Genomic DNA, 17,641 nt, shown 5'->3' with positions numbered 1-17,641 from the left:
ATCCCTGCACAAAATATTTTTTCTTCTAGTGCTTGGGCAAATCACTGACAATAGAAAATATTTGCAATACACTGGATAATCACACAGTAAGTAACTAAAGTATACATTTAATACATCAAAAATGAGGAACAGAAAGCAGCATCCAGAGTTAAATGCATCATGAAAATAGCTGGCTTTTTCTTAAAGCCCTAGCAGTATCCCTCCAACCAAATACAAACTATCTTCGGAATTTTAAGGGCAAGTTATTCCTTTGTGTGACCATCCACAGATATATGCAAATGCTTTCTGGGGCTTTGTGCAACACATCCAAATTAATCCTCTCTCATGATCAATAGCCCATCAAACCCAGGATCTTCAATACTTACAAACGGTATCACCTCTGAAACTGACATACAGAAGCACCAGCACAACCCACTCCACATATATTAAGCTGTAATAACTTTCAATCTTTATAAGTCCAAGATAGGCATGAACCAGTGACCCAGGCCAAAATGTCTATGATCATTCATCTCCTATTACCAGCTCTCTAAGCCAAACAATTGGAAGTGTTCCAACTTCTTTCAATAACTATGTTGCTTGATCACACTGAGCAGACACCCATTAGCTAAAAAAGCACTTTGCTACTCACCTGGTCACTTTAGTGTTCATAAAACATTGCTGCAAGGTGTCTGCTAGCCTTTGGTGAACCAGGGAATAACGAATAAATGCTCTTCCTTTCCCAAGAGAGGTTCGTAGCTGGAAGGGAGAAACCACAAGAAAAGAAAGTTAAGTATCATTTGTGATCATGTAGAGACATGGCCAGAACAGCCTACAAAGCAACACAAAAGAAGCCACTGTAAAGGAAAAAGTTGTAAAGGAAGCCACTGAGAACTGTCACTAAGGAACACCTTTCCTAAGTCTGTCATTGGCTGGAAGCTTTTCAGAATGATGAATTTGTTTCTACAGCTGGCTGTTGTCCACTTTGTAATAATATAAAAGGCATCACAGTACCAATGAATCATCTAATATATTGAGTACCTGAGTACAGACTATGCTAAGAACAACTCAAAATATAAGGCAAACCTCAATGTGCCCAGCAAAGACAGAAGTGACAGCTTAAGTTACTGAAGATGTGTATGGCCACAGCTGGAAGAGCTTTAGGAAAGATTTAGGAAAGATTTAGTCATAGAAGGTGTACACATATACAAATATACATCCCCATGGATACAGTAACCCCACCCAATGCAAAAAGCCTTTCTTAATACTTAGCCATTAATTTGATTAAAATCTAATTCTTTCTTCAGACCAAGAACAGCTGCATGACCAAAATTAATGGACCTTTTTATGAAGACAGCTGTTAAATCAACACAAGGGGGATTACAAAGCTCAGTACTGAATTTTTTTATAATTATTGACTTGAACAACCAATACTTTGTTTTCACATCTGAACCATTTTCTGTCCTGCAAAATAGTGAAACGCTGAATAGTTCTGTTTCTTCTTTCCATCAAAGTCAGTAATCAATTTAGAAGTGGAAAAGGAGTGTGATGAAAGAATTTCTCACCTAACTACTCATCTAACTAACAAAGCAAACACATTTATGATTTAAAATAGAAGCCAAGACAAATAATAGAGAGGCTGAGACACAAATTAGTAGGTTACTGTAAACTTTGCTTGAAAGGTTAGTGTGAAAGAAGGCTCAAAGGCCACACAAGCTTTCTTTCCCACCGATCAGTATTCTGCTGTGCTGTAGTGAGAGCAATACCCTCAGCTTCCCTGTTTTTTTGTTGTTTCTGGGCTTCTGCTCTGAAGTAGCACAGGCTCTTCATTTAGCTCAGTAACCCACTATACACAAAAATGTTCCTTATAAATGGACCTGAATGAAATGTGAAGCAAAGATAGCAACACTTTTTACTGATTTTTGGTTTGAATTCTACAGGATACAATGAGCAAAATACCATGGTCCCTAAGCACTAAGTATGCCAGAAACATCAAATTTAATTTACCACCTGGTTTTCACTCTCATTCACCCTGCAGATATCTGAACATTCTTCAGGGAGATGCTATCCTTATTCTATGCACAGAAGCTTACAAGTGTTTTTTCCTAACTAGGCATATTTAGTGACTATCTTAAGAACTGTAAAAAAAACCCAAACCCTGGAAGCCACAGAATTAATCCTAGCCTTACTCCCATTGGTTTATCAATTTAAATTGTGATAGTTTCTGTAAACAATATGGAGAGACCAGAAAAAACATACATGATAAGAATCAGAGGAAAATATTTACATATATGCAGCTACAAGTAGCTAAAGACTATTTGACTAGGAAACAAAACCATGCCACCTCCTGCTGGAGCCCTGCTAGAAATCAGGGAGGCAGAGTGTCTGGAATTGACAATATTTCCATGTGGACAGCAAACATTGTAGCTAAGGTGCAGTGTATGGTTGTAAAGATTTGGAAAGATGTGTATTCAGTGTAATCACCTTTGGAAAGGGAAAGGGGAATGATCAGAACTCACTGCTCTCAAGAATAAGGCCCTCCGCTTAATTAATAGATAACAGTTTCCAGGGTATTCTTATTTGCTTCCTTGCTCCACCTCTCTAGTATATCATGCACCCAAATATTACGAGCACTGCAAGCAGAGAAGAACAGGCATTTATGCTGTTGAATGTCTGACTGTTCTTTAAGTTAACTGGTATTACTCTTTCCTTTTTGTTCATTATCCAGGTTTGAAAGTCAACTAGTGTGGCTCAGTAAGCAAATAAAGGACATTTGGAAACCTTTATGTTCTATCCAGCCAGGTTCAAAAATTTGCTGCTAATTTCTACCTATAATGAAGGGGAATAGCAAACATACATTTGTGCCATGTGTCATTTAATTTCTGGGCCCAAGTCTGCCAGCTCAGTTACCCGAAACAGATCACTGATTCTTTTTTTAGGAGTTTGTATTTCTAAACCACAAGTTAATAAAGATTAAGGAAGCCTTCCACAAGTTAATTTCTATGGCTGCACATAAAGTGAAGTAGAAAATATCTTACTTCCAAACTATAGTTTCTGACCCTGTGGTAACAATTTAACAGCCAGAGGTACTGAAGAAGGAAAAAGCTGAGCAGTATTTACATGTGGCACTATGCAGGTGATATCACAGGCAACAGACTGCTGAAGACTACAGCACAACCACCTTTGCAGAGAAATCTACAATCACCACACCACTGCCTCTTCTATCCACTACGAAAATCTTCTTCAAACAATTCTACAGACTCAGACAGGATCAACACAGAAAGCTTCTCACAGCTTTTATTTCACCCACGCATTGAGCTGAAGACATAATGTGGTTTTTACAAGATTAAGCTTTTATTACTAATCTAAATCTAATAGGAACAAGGCTTTTTGCGCTGTTCCTGACAGCTTACCCAAGGAAATGGTGACAATCATCCCTAGTCATTTCATCATGCTATTTCACACAGAGGAACAGAGTTGAGACAGAAGATGAAATTGCTGCACTCAGTCAGTCCCTCCCCAACTCTATGGACCGGTTAAAAAAGTCTTAAGAAAAGTCAAATATGGTGAACCTTTCACCTTACACTTAGAGCCAAATCCTGCCATAAGATTTGCTGAAGATGGCACGTTCTACCCTTGACTTAATTTTTCATTTCTTTTTAGAGAAAATGGCTTTAAGTTTATGAAAATGCAGGGCACAACCAGAGACAAACAGGTCCATTCACTTGTGTAGGAGGTCTTTGAAACAGGAATCAGGCTTTCAAATCCTACATAATTTAGTGCCCTAGTAAAAAAAGCCATCTTGCACTTTTATACTTCATGTGAAAATTATAAAAAAATATTGCCATGTTTTTTTGCTATATGTTAAAAGCAGTGTATTTTTTTAGTTTGTTGTTACCACTCTCTGAAAAAACATGGCAGAACATTAACCACATATTCTGATGCTTAACTGATATACTTACTTCTGTAATAGACTTGACAAAGCGGATTCCATCATTAGCTCCTTTGATTTTTGCCAGACAGTCACAGAAATAATCCCAGTAGTCTTTTCTGTTCCCCAGCAATGTGCTCTTTTCTTTCTGGTCAAACTTAAACCAGGAAAACAAAATACAATGAGCAAAATTTAAATAGAAATATACTTATATATACCTAGTTGGAATCCTGTTCCTCTCCCAGCAGCATGTCCTTTCATGACTCCTCTTAGCTTTAGCCAATGCATTCACAAATTAAAGAGACACTGCACTGTATCGATGCAATCCAGCAGTTACAAAAGCTGCTTAACTTACAGTAGAGATAATAATGTTCTGGATCTCTTTAAAATACAGCCATCCATTCAAAACTCCGGAGACAAAGACTGGCAGCAGATTCAGCAGCTGTTCAAGAGCAAGGCACTAACAACCAGCTGCTGAGATACCTGCAATTAAGCGTGGCAGTAGCACACATGTATGTACCAGAAAAACCTGCTCTAGCTAAATCATGTTCAGAGCAGCAATGCAGCAGGGGTATGGACTGCACCTTGGACCATTCAAATCCCAAAGGATTTTCCAGCTTCTGCTCTGCAATCCCTTGCCTAGATTAAGGCTAGATTAGCATTTGTGGCAAATTAGCATTTGCTGCAATCAATGGCATGATTACGGTATATGTGGACACCACACTATGCAAGAATTTCAGTTTGCCCAGAAATGTCCTCTTTTACTTAAACCTTAAGGGTGGACAAAAAGCATCACTCCAGATTAAAAATCAGCCTTTTGCCTCAAGCCTTCCATACAACAACAACAACAAACTTTCCAAAGTGAAATTGCTGAAAATTCTATAAATTACTCACATCCAGTATTTATTTTGCATTAAAATGTCAAGATACCGTTACCACAGTTTTTTTCAGGATAATTTAGCAAGATATATCTTTAAAATGAAACTCAGATCTTTCAGATTAATAAAGAAATGCCTTACATTCCTCAGTAAAACTTCCAGGACTGCTTTTTGATTACATTTATTTTCACTTGAAATAAGTATAATAGGCAGCAGATATTTCAGTCCTCTTATTACACACATCAAAATAAAATAGAGAGACTCAATTGGATATTTATGGTTATTTGAGTTAAACTCCACATACTGAAGAGTCAGCAAGAGAAAATAAGGCTGAGCTTTGCTGGTAGATTACAAATGACACAAATCACATTTTACCTGTAAGAGGTACTCAAGCTTGTAGGAGAATTTTTGCAAGTTGACACTGTCATCTGTGATCGGTTCACCTCCTTCTTTAAATTCTTTACTTAATTCAGTCACTGCATCTTTAAAACAAGACACCAAAATAGTTAACTAATGCAAAGGACATATAGCACTGAATCCATAAACAACTAAATAAATGCTTTCTTCATGGACATTCTGCATGTGGACTCATCTTCTTTTAGCTGAAATGTCTTAACGACAGTATGAAAAAATGACTGATAAGCTTGCAATTTGAGACCACCTATAAAGAAAACAGGAGTTCAAACTGTGTCAATCTGTTGTATGGATTATTTCTTCTTAAAAACACACCTAGCACTTCTGACACTTAGCAAAACCTGCTAATAGACAACTGCTAATTGCTAACTCAGCAGAGGGAAGAGAAATAACTTTTTGCTGTCTCATGTCCACATTAAGGTATTGCCACAGGACAAATAGAATTCTGATTAGAAACGACAAAGCATGTAATCTGCTAAAGGGGATCAGTAACACGAGAACAGTTGTTCAGTCAGCACATTTATCTTCTCCATGCTTTATTCAGGAAGGTTCAGCTTGTACTGATTACAAACACAAATGAAAAAATAATTTACATAAAAAATAAGCAAATAGCACCTCCTCTTCCCTGAAATGTACACCTATAGTGGGTAAGGAAATCTCAAGTCAAAATACACTTTATCATCCCCCTGAACACTTGCCCCAAAAGGACGTACTTCTCAGCATGAGAAATTACTGGTTTTGAGCTTGCTTTCCCCTTGGTCTTATATTTATTTCAGGTGACTGAGTGAGCTTTAGCTCTCAGTCCCACTCAATAACCCTTTGCAAATTAAAATTTCTTCTAGTCAGTACTCACATAGATCTCCTTTTTAATGTTACAGGAAGATGCAGATTTTTAGTTTTGGTGCATAAACCTTTTATTTAATAAAAAATAAAAGGAAAAATATCAGAATCTTGGGATAGGCAGCTGATTAGGACAGAAAGCGTGCAGAAAAACTGTTATGAATCTGATACCAATTTTGCCTGCAACAGAACTGTTTAAATGAAGTTGGCTACTTCTAGTGGAAGACAGGTTCCAATGCAGCAAGAACAACAGGGGTAATTCTCCAGGACCCTTCCTCTGGGTCTCCTTTCCCAGCTAGGTTTGGCCTCCTGGTTTTTTCCCTTCCCACATTAGCATCAACTCCACACCAGCTTCCCATTAAGGAAGGCTGAGTTTTAGGCCCTTTCTCCTTACTTCATATAAAGTCTTGTAGCAGCACAGCTCTATGCATGCTGATGAAGTACTAGTTCATAATGCACACCCCACACACCCCTTTCTTTAAAGTGTAAAACATTTTTTTTCTCTTGTATATTTAAATTTACAGAATTTAAGAATTCGGGGTTCTGCAGAAAGTACAGCACTTGTCTCACAAAAAAAAAAAAAAAACAGTCACACTGAACACCTTAAATTATGTTGGTACAATGCTGCAGGAAAGAGTTACACAACAGAAAACACAACTCCTGCTCTCTGTTATCTAAACCCTGGAGGATGCAGTCCAGCCTGAAGAACGCATCTCTCAGCATGGCACCCACTGTACCTTGCAAGTCTCTGATAATCCGCTGCAGCTGGCTTTCGCCACTCGTTGCTGCCATCTTGAAAACAAAAGGAACTCCCCTTCTGGGCTGTTAACCTTTTCATCCATCTAGATAAAACCAGCAGAGTTCATATCCTTGAAGACCATTGGGTTGACACTGATTATTTTTCTCTGTGACACCTGCAATTGTAAAAGTTAAAAATAAAATGAAAGTCTTTATCAGCTCAAATGAGTAGAAAAGAGGTGCTTTGGCATTTTCAATCCTGTTGACTAATGAATTCCAAGGCCAACCCTTTTCTAGGAATCTCCTTAATATTTTCTTCTAGTTTTCACTTTCCATTTTGGTTATTTCTTCAGTTATATCTTTTAAAACAACTAAGCAAACCTCAGAGAGCAATTTTCTCTGTCTGGAGTTGTGACACAGCTCATCTCTAGCTGGCATTTCACTCAATCCATCTTGTGACTCTGAGGGAGGTTCCAATGACACGTGACTTTCCCTCCCCAAACCCTCTGCCAGATCTTCCCTACAGGCTGTAGAGTAAAAAAATAAGACAACTTTTCCATTTCAGAAGGACTTTCAAGACACAGAGTAGGCACAAGCCAAGGAGTCAAAAATGATATATGCTTGACTCTCTGACACTGGAGCATGTTTTTAATGTGCAAGAACTATTTAAATATTTAGTACTGGAGTGTGATTTTAGCACAAGGAGCACCTCTCAACCCCTTCTCAGAACCCACTGTTCCCTACACACATAAGATGACACCACTTTATTTTAAGCTCTGTTACAGCATCCCTGGCTGGATCCACATACCTTGCACCACCTTCTTTGCTTAGAATGAGTTATACTTGGCACTCACAGAAAATCTTTCTTAAGGTAAAATTAATTAAAAGCCTCAAACACTTCACTAAAACAACCATGCCTGGGGATGAAATCTTTCCAACACTAATCTGGGAACAATCATTCAAAGAAAAATGCCACATAGAAACTACATAGAAAACTTATACTAAGCATCCTGTTCAAAGGTTATTCAGAATTCTGTCTGCAGAGATACAGCCAAAGTTTCAAGCAAAGACAACACCCAAAGTACTGAATCTTTAGAAAAATTGCTATTACACATCAGTGCTTTTGTTATGATTCAAGCTGAACTACAATGAAATAAAGTCGTAATTAAAATCTTGCAAACTTCTGAATCTAATGTGATTAGGTCACATTATTGTATCTCCTTTCTCTTTCCATTCTTTCATTCCCAAAAGAGCTACACTGGCATGGCTGAAGTAGGTGTCTGAATTAAAACAGATCATCCTTCCTACCTTATGTATTAAGGTATTGCTAGGAAGTGATCCCAATGTCATCCTGTATTCTTTACTGTTTGAAACAAAACATTAACAAAGCCATAGAGACAGAAGAACGTTAAGTATAAAGAGAAGGCTGAAACTAGGCTTACTCCTGAGTTTCTCTGCATACCTGTACTTTGTTACACGCTAGTTTCCATTTCCATGTTTTGATGTTAGTTGTTATGTTATGACACAACTGTTACGTTATGACATAAGTGTCATGTGGACCATATGCTGTCTGAGGAAAGGCTTTTGCCTGCAAAATCCCCACCACAACCAGTTGCTTCAGGGACAGAAGACCAGAACAGCATAGACCACCTGACCTGTGGTGCCGAACACAATTTTTTACCTTAAATCAACAATGTGACATACCCAAGATTCCTATCTGGATGCTACCCAAAGACCACACAAAGTACCACACTTCTTGGCAACTTGCTGAGCTTGGGTACTACTGAAAAAAAGAGCAAGAGTAACAAACTCAGCAAGTCAAAGTTTCCTTTTCTAGGCACTCACTGTAATATCAGCCTATCTGTTCAGTTTGGCAACTGTTACAGAAAGGACCTGAAGTGAGAAGATTGCACCCGGTGGGCAATGGAAGCCAAAAAGCCTGGCCAAACCAACTGCCTTTCCTCACACAAAGAGGGAAAAGAGCAATGACCAACAAGGGGATCCTGCCTGTGTTTCCCAAAGGCCAGAATAAGCTCCCATTCAAGGCTCCAGAGACACAAAGGCTTTGGAAGAGGCATGTCAGGAAAACATGACCAGACCAACTGCTGGCATCTACAGAGAGAATAGGAAGTTGGGAATTGAGCCTTTATTTTGCAGTAACCAGCAGGGAGTGGGACACTGGGCATCCTGTGGCAGCCAGGCACAGCACGGGACCTTGTCAAGTGCTAATTCCCAGCAACGTGCACAAGCAGACATTCACTGGAAGAGGACTAAGGCTGTTCAGAATTTCCCCAGCCCCATTAGCACTGCTTAAATCAGTGTGTATGCCCAGAAGCCACAGATAAATGACTACTGGGGGCACAACAGCTCAGTGGCACAGTGCAAGAGAAGGCTCTGTGCTCCCAGTGGGTTGATCTTGCTGTGCCAAAGCAAAATACACAACTTTATTCCTGTTTGGATCTTATAGATAGAATGTGAGAACCCTGAAAACAAACCACAACTCAGCTGGAGGCATGAAGCTGCACAGCCCACTCTGCCTACTCCCTATTGCCTGAGGCATGAAGCTGCACAGCCCACTCCTCTGCCTACTCCCTATTGCCTTTTAATACCTGGAGCAAGGTCTCACAGCTTCCCTCTTCCTTGCATCAGCTCCCACAGACGAGACACACATTTATCCCCTTCTCTTCCCAGTGGTGAAGGGGATCTTTTGACCTGGGCTATGGCATAGGAAAAATGTGCTGAAACTTCTTCTACTTGCCTTCTCCTACATAATGGGGAGAAAGGTTCTTCTCCCCTCTGTGGTCCTTCCAGAGGCGTTCTTAGAAAACACAGCTCATCCCACAGAAAGGTGCAGAGCTCTCACTTCCTATGGCAAAGAAAGTTGACAATGAATCTTAACTGGTTTCCCAAGGTCTCAAAATAGGAAGATCTTCTGTAAACACCTCTAGTCCTTCCTGATCACAGAACATTTTGCCCAGAATTCTTTAGCTGCACCAGAATTCTCCGTTCCTCCAGCATTTCCTATCCTACTATAATACCTGTAAACATTTGCTTTGTGAAAACAGCATGATACATTCCTCAGGCACGAGTGACCTGCTGTGGGTCGAGAGCTTTTTAGATGATGCATTGTTACCTCTTATATAACAGCACTGGACTAAGCCTGATGGCATTAACTTGCCCAGAACTGCTGAGCTGCAATGATACCAGCACAGCTACACTAAGGACCTGGCACAGAGGAGGCAAGACAGGGCATGTCACCAGTCCCTCCTCGAACTCCTGGGCCGTGCCTGCTGACCTCTGAAGGTGGTTTCTGCCTTCCCTGCTGGCATAAATGCTAGTGTGGGGGTGGCAATCTTCTTTACAGAGGAGGATATCCTGGAGATTAAAGAAAGAAGCAGAAAGGAAATAGCCCACATACAGGAAAAGGAAAGATTTACCTGAAGGGGAGTGAGACACATATAAAACAGGCAACAAAGTATAATGACTGTAATTAAAGTGGTTAATGAACTAGCTACAATGACCTATATTTAATCTGATTCCATAAAATTTATCCTCATTTTTTACATCATGTCTGCATCTCCAACAGCTAGATTTTTTTTTAATTGGTCAGTTTTAGTCAACCTTGACAGAAGGTAGCCATCTTCAAAATATTACTTCTCCATGTGCAATGAAAACAGGAAGCAAGAAGGATGTTCATGAGCAAAGTGTCTCTGCATTGTTAAAAATGCTACAGCTTCATTATAGCCTTATAACAGAGAATCCACTCTCCACCCAAATGTGTTTTCAGTGTGCAGTAAGAGCAGAGCTCATACTGCAGACTTGGAGTAATTCAGATAAACAGTAAATCAGATTTGCAAAAAATATTCATTGGAAACCAAGATCCACTACTTTCTACTGCTTATGGAAATATTTCTTGTTAATATGATTACTCTGATCTAGTAGTTCCAAACAAGGGCACTTAATCACATGGCCCAAGATGGTATCACACGACCTTTAATTATTTGGTGCCCACAATCCTATGCCTTTTCTAACATTCTATATGAATCAAAACAGGCAAGCAAGTATACCGAGACAAATCCTATGTTTGTGAGTCTCAACTTTAACTGCCTTATTCCTTTGTGTAGGGTGAACATGATATGTTCTATAAAAGCAGATACTGACTGGTAACTGCAAGGCACACTATGGGAAAAAAATCCCCAACAACCTACCAGGTCATTCAGTTGGCTACAAGACACACTGACAAAAGACACTGAATGCAAACCTCATGGCAAAGATGAAGGAAGAACTGGGAAAAAAATGTCCCTAACTCTCTGAACTGTAACACACTGATTTAGTCAAATAATTTCATTCCAGTAATTTTCTGAAAAAAATACTTCGTACTTTGTTGTTGCAGCAAACATAGAGCCCCAGTAAAATTTACAGCAGCTGCTCTGCAGCTTTTCTCATTTTGTACTGTGCAGGCACATAGAGCTGCACATCCATAAAGCTGAAGAACTATTTGCTGGAAGTAACGATCTGAGGTCTAAAAAAGACAGCACGATTCTTCTGTCATGCACACACGTGCTTTTTATAGGGCAACTCAACCCTTTATGCTTTAACACTGCATACAAAGATACGTGACTGATAAAAACACACACTGGACTATATTGAATAGGAGGATTAAAAGCAAAAGGTAGGCACAGCCTGAAAGACAGCTATGGTTTCCATTCTGAGAAGCGAAATTTTCTTTTCAAATTAATCATTCCCCTTCATTTTCTACACCAACAAAACTTCACATTTCAGTGAGAAAAACATGGTTCAGGAATATAAACAACTAGCAATAAAAAACATCTTGCAGAAAACATATGTCCAGAAAAACAAACTCTCAAAGGATCGTAACATAGCAGAAGAGAGTAACTAGATGAAAAGCATAAAAACATTCACATGTCACAAATGCTTGGCAGAAAATTAGTATTTTTATAGTTAAGGACTCCTTACAGTAAAGCCTTTTTGTGGGAAGGCTCTTGCACTCTAGGAATATTTGCATTTTACAGCATAAGAACACAAACTATTGACAATCATAAAATACTGCTTGAATCCTAACCTGACAAAAGAGACTGACACAAAAGAATTAGTAAAGTTTTAAAAGTTTTTTTGAGCAATCTTCTCTATTCTATGGACAACTGACCTACATTCCATCCCTATTCCTTGTATTTGCAACCCTTTCTCAGAAAAAGATCAAAACTAGGCAACAGACAAGAGTATATAGCGGCACGATAAAAACTCCATGAGACTGAGTTAATTTTTAACCTTGAGTGGACAAAGCTGGCACCCTAACAAATTCTTTTAATGCTGCACCTACCAAACTGGATCTCCACTCTAACACCTGGCTTGAAACCTTTTAAAACCTTACTCTGTACTTTGCCAAACAGGACACATGCATCACACCAGGGACACAGATTCCTGACTTGGAGAATATTGTTTTGTCTCTGATATTCCTTCACATCAATACCTGTTGAACAACATGAACTCAAATGACCACTTTCTGCACACAACACCACAGGGATGACCTAGTACATATCTCACAAAGACAACCTTGTCTCAGCCTATCTCATGATGACAGAACTTCCCTGTTTGAGGAAGCAGTCAGTTTACAAAGAGAAGAGCTCCCTTCTGATAACAAGAATTTTACAAGTATTGCTTTTAACAAACTTGTCTGCCCTCTTCCCTTAGGACATGCCACACCTTGCCCCATGTCAGGAATGCTACATAGATGTTTACTAACATCTATCAATTAACCCAACTATAACTCTCCCAGAGACTTGCTTCTCCACGCTGCTCCCATCCTATTTCACTCCCCCTGGGAGAAGGTACCCCTGCTGTCTCAATGCCTGTATGGTGAGCTGAAAAGACAGGATTCATTCAAAAGTGAAAAGGCTTTTTCCCCCTTCATGCTCTCATTCTCCTAAACAATTCTCCCTGTGTCCCTCCCTGCACACAAAATCTGCTCTTTATCTCTACAACTCATACAACCATTTAAATGCCTTACACATTCTTCAAGCCACATGACACTCAGGTGCTACTCTGAGGAGCACCATGTAGACACCTACAGCAATAGAAACACCAGAGGATTTCCAGCTGCAAAGGAGCATTTGGCGATTCATGACACTCAACTCGCTCATCGTACAACTTGGAGATGTCAAAAAATATCTTGTTTTTCAGGTCGCCAAAATTGGTCTCTGAGCCTTGTTAACTTGCTCAGCAAGCTTGGGCTGACTGAAGTGTCTCAGCCACGTCTGAGACTTTGGGATAGTTAAAACCAACAACAATTACATCCCGGCTTTTAATGGGACCTTTCTTTAGCAGCACTTTTTACGTCTATATCTACGGTTGCACACTGTCCCTCCAAGCTGAGGTTTCAGAAGTACTTGAAAAGGCTTCCTCCAGCTAATAGTTTTGGGAAGTCTGGCAGATGGGTGTTGAGTCTTGCCCACTTGTAGCACCTCATGTGTCCTCCCTCCAGCCAGCAGCTCCCCAGAATAACTCCTGACCTATATGCAATTCCCAGTGAAATACCAACTTGCAACACTGAAAATTACAGGTTTTGACCATACACGTATAGACCAGAGGGCGAGGCAAGCAAAAACCAGGATGAGACAACCCAAACTGACAGGCCACTGAGTGAGTCATGCTGCCCAGAGTCAACAGAAAGAGATCTTGTTTTCCTGCCTCTGTAGCAGGAAGAATGGAGTATTTCCTCTCTCCCTCTTTTCTTGTGAGTTTTCCGGTGAAGGCCACCATTTTGTGGGGGAAGGGGAAATTTCAGAGTTACAAATCCCAAAGATTTAGAAGCATTTGGAGGAGAGGCTGTATGAGACTGTCATGCTGGGTGGCTGGGAGGAGACAGGCTCACAGACGACGCAGGCTTGGCATGAGCCCAGTTATTTGGGATATCCTGATCCAACCAGTTCACTTTTGAAACCTAAACTGGCTTGTAGCAGTAGCAAGACCTTTCCTGTTGTCATCCTTCTTCCCACCAGGACTCATTCGGGGTTAACTGGTTGTAAATATCTGCTAAGGTCATTATACCACCAACCAACACAGAATACCAACATGGGCAAAAGTATTAAACCAAAGGAAGGGCATACACATCAAGGTCCTGTGCTTGCACTGAGATCCAGGCACTTTGCATAAAAAGTTCTGCTCTTTCTACTGGTGTTACAAACTGTAAAACCTTTTTCAGAATACATTTGGGCAAAGGATTTTAAATTATTACTATTAGAGAATTTTTGGACACAAACAGCCACCTCTCCATCAACAAAATGGAATTACTACATCAAAATATGAACTAGACTAGATACAAGCTGTTAAAGTGTCCTTGCATTGGCAAAACCAAACAAATAAACACACAGTAAAACAAATAAATAAATATATTAAAATTATAATGTGTAACAATAAAAACACTTAGGGGTCTTACAGTTCCCTTAAGTTCAATAATCTCAAAAATATGTAAAGAGTAGTAGAAGAGTTTGATGTTTACCTGACAAATAAACAATTGTTAATTTTTAAATGTGATCAACTAAGAAAAACAAAAATCTGGGTTAAAGAAATGTTGAGCATTACTTTTCCTTGGGTCTACTGCATAATTTCTGCAACTTTACAGACTACATCTTGACTAGTTTTCTCTCCCTAGTTGTTTCCTTAGGTCTTGATCATGCATCAAACAAGTCTTAGGGGAACCTAGCCTCCAGGATGTTAGGACAAATTCCTATTCCTTTTATGTAACCCTCTAGCAGTGGAGAGAGGGACTGCAAACATAATACACTCTTTCACTGTTATCAAATGGTGTACATAAGAGACTCCTTTATACATGAAAATCAGGCTCCACAACTAACAGGTTCTTGAGAAGTAGTAGTGAAATCAGGTTTATAACAAATGCTGTCAAATATATATACTGCAGATATTACATATGTATACTACAACAAGCAAAGCAAAATTGACTATCAGCTGTTTTGCACCACAGTATCTTAAGATACAACTTTTTAACTGCAGTACAGTCTCCTAAATGTGAGTGTTGGGCAACACTCTTTGGAACGTGTAGAACATTTTTTAAATTCAAGCACTCCCACAAGGATCGCTGGAAGACTCTAAGAAACTGCCTTGCACACCATAAAATCTGGAAAACATAAAACACACTACTGCATGGCAGTAAGAAAGAACACGTTGCCATGCTACTGACCAGACAGAGAACAAGTTTTACCCTGTAAGTTTCATCCTAGCTTGCCTTCATGAGCATACAAAGTCAGAGCTGGATAAAATCATCCACTTTCACTCTTCAGCATTAAAGAAACAAAGACCTGGTACTTCTCCCTCTGTTTCAACTTCACATTTAAAACTTTAAGCTTGGTTTCAAGTGACAGGCAAAACCAGGAGAGTGAAGTCTACAGCTGACCAACTCTGTGTGCCAAACCAACCTTGCAAAATTCAGCAGCAGGCTGGATGCAGTGACCCGGACAGAAATCAGGGCCCTGTGCTAGGGCAGCTGCAGCACCAGGGGATTCACCAGCTTCCAGAACACGGCACAGCCCCTCCACAGCCCGACTCACCGCCGCAGCACCTCTGCCCGAGTGGAATCCACTGTCCAGAGGCAGCAGACAACCATTTCACTAAAACCTTGTGTTTTTTCCTTCTCCTTGCTCACTCTGGATTACCAAGATCAACATAAGCCGGAGGAGGAGGGCCGGCTGCAAACTCGGCATGTGCTCTGGAGACAGCCCCAGCCGCCCTGTGTGCCAGCAAAACCCTCTCCCTATCCATCCGCCGGAGATTTGCCGACACAAGGGCAAAGTGGGATTAGGGCCGCGGCAAGTATTTGCCTGTCAGCACTTTACAGCGGGGTAAGGGCACGGACACGGGCGGGTGTTTGGTTTCCAGCAGGGTGATTCCGATCCCCCTGCAGCTGCAGGAGGGCAGAAAACAGAGGGCAGCGCTGATGTTGGCCTAAAGTCAGCGCTCACCGCGGGACACGACTGACACTTCAGGGGACTGCGTCTACATGGGTGGCCCTGAGGGACGGGGACCACCCGTTCCGGGGGGCTCCCAGGCGACGACAGCCAGCATCCAGCCCTCCCCGGGCTGATGTATCCCTGCCATGCCCGCGCTCACCCCGCCGCTGAGCCGACCTGGGCACCCCCTAAGGCGCCCGGCAACTGTCGCCCCGCCGGGGCTCCTCCCCTCGAAGCCGAGCTCGGCGAGGCAACAAGTGGAAGCCGCCGAAGTCACTTCCCCCTCTCCCCGTCAGCTCCCTCCGCCCGCCGCCACCTCTCCGCCCCCGGCCCCGCCGCGCTCCCTCGGGGGTGTGCGGGAGGGGTCGCTCGGTACCTGCGCGGCCACCGCCGCCGCCGCCATGTCGCGCAGAGGCGGCCCGGGGTGAGGCTCCGGCGCTCCCCGCCCGACTACAACTCCCGTGAGGCCGCGGAGGGGCCGCCCCGCACCCGGGGCGGTGTCTGGCTGCAGCGCCGGGGGTGCCCGGAGGTGGCGGGGACAGAGCGCCGCGGGGGAAGTGGAGGGGATTGAAGCGGCTTTGGGGGAGAAATCGTCGCTTTCGGCTTCAGCTGCAGCGTTGTGGTGATTTTCTTTCGGGGAGGATGGTGTTTCTGATGCCCTCACGCAAGGTCGCTTTTTACAGAACCATAGAGTCGTTAGTGTTGGGCTGGACTCGGGAGCAGAGTCACCTCGAGCAGATGACACAGGTGAAACTTCCCTGTGTTTTGGCTTATGGTCATTGCTCCGTGGCCTGTTGCTGGGCACCACTGAAAAAAAAAAACCAAAAACAATAACAACAAAAAAAAAACTTAATAAATTTTTGTTGTTTGTTTTAATACTTTTTAATATAGTACTGGGTGTTGCTTTTAGGACTATTCTATATGGGTTTTTTTTTTTTTTTTTTTTTTTCTCTTGTTTTTTTTTTTTTTTTTTTCATTTGCACAGCAGTTCATCAAGCTCTTTGCACAGACAACTGAGGCAAATGTGAAAGTCAGGCATGATAATCTGGTATGCAGTAGATTTCCCCTCTCTGCTCTTGCCAGAAAGGATGAAAGGAAAATACTCATTCCTGAACTGAAGGGATGAGAGGACATAGTCTCAAGCTGTGCCAAGGGAGGTTTAGGCTGAACATTAGGAGGGATTTCTTCACAGAAAGGGTGATTAGACATTGGAGTGGGCTGACCGGGGAGGTGGTGGAGTCACCATCCCTGGAGGTATTAAAGGAAAGACTGGGCATGGCACTCCGTGCCACGGTCTGGTGGATAGGGTGGTGTTTGTTTAGTCATGGGTTGGACTCAATCTCAAAGGTCCTTTCCAACCTAATTGTTTCTGTGACTGTGTGAAAGACATAGGGAGAGATTAGTATGTCTACATAAAGTAAGAGACTGGGAGAAAGCAGGTGTGAAACTGGAACAAGAGGTTGCTTCCTGAAACAGGGTGTGGGGGGTACAGGGCACAGGGCTCCTAACACTCCCAGCACCAGGCTCCTTTTGCAAGCAGGCTGTTTCCTCTTTTCAGATTTTATCCCTCCCATAATGCATATGATTCTCTGAAAGGGCATTTCTTTCCCAGTGCCTGAAATAGGCTACTCTTGTTTGCACTTGAAGTGCAAACTTGAAAAACTTCCTTTGCTTTTTTTTCCACGTTGCTTTGGTAAATAAAATATTTTAAATTAAACTTGTGAGCAAGTAGTTTGTCACCAGTTCTTGCCACAATACTTGTGACTTTCTTAGCATCATTAACATCAGCTTAAGCTGAAGATCAAAGCATCAAATTCTCAAGAGTCTTGAGGAAATGTATGTAGTACGTGGTCACTGACATGTCTTCATCATCCTTCACA

General features: G+C 41.4%; 1 protein-coding gene across 5 annotated transcripts in view; it reads right to left on the bottom strand.

The window, feature by feature from the left end:
* Positions 1 to 16,194, bottom strand: part of FYCO1 (FYVE and coiled-coil domain autophagy adaptor 1) — a 42,037-nt gene extending 25,843 nt beyond the window's left edge. For 4 of the 5 annotated variants that reach the window (XM_053973503.1, XM_053973511.1, XM_053973529.1 and 1 more), the window contains exons 1-5: positions 16,138 to 16,193; positions 6,777 to 6,953; positions 5,161 to 5,267; positions 3,939 to 4,064; positions 629 to 735 (exon numbers count right to left, since the gene is read on the bottom strand). In XM_053973503.1, coding sequence (XP_053829478.1) covers positions 629 to 735; positions 3,939 to 4,064; positions 5,161 to 5,267; positions 6,777 to 6,831 — 395 coding nt within the window. In that variant the 5' untranslated portion in view covers positions 6,832 to 6,953; positions 16,138 to 16,193. Of the gene's footprint in view, positions 1 to 628; positions 736 to 3,938; positions 4,065 to 5,160; positions 5,268 to 6,776; positions 6,954 to 16,137 lie in introns of all 5 variants that reach the window. The other variant, XM_053973519.1, reaches the window with a different exon arrangement.
* Between the last annotated feature and the right edge of the window lie 1,447 nt (positions 16,195 to 17,641).

Source organism: Vidua macroura, chromosome 1, assembly GCF_024509145.1.
Source record: "Vidua macroura isolate BioBank_ID:100142 chromosome 1, ASM2450914v1, whole genome shotgun sequence".
In the NCBI taxonomy this organism is placed as follows: Eukaryota; Metazoa; Chordata; class Aves; order Passeriformes; family Viduidae; genus Vidua; species Vidua macroura.
The sequence above is the reverse complement of the archived record's forward strand: the minus strand, read 5'-3'. Positions and strand labels throughout refer to the sequence as shown.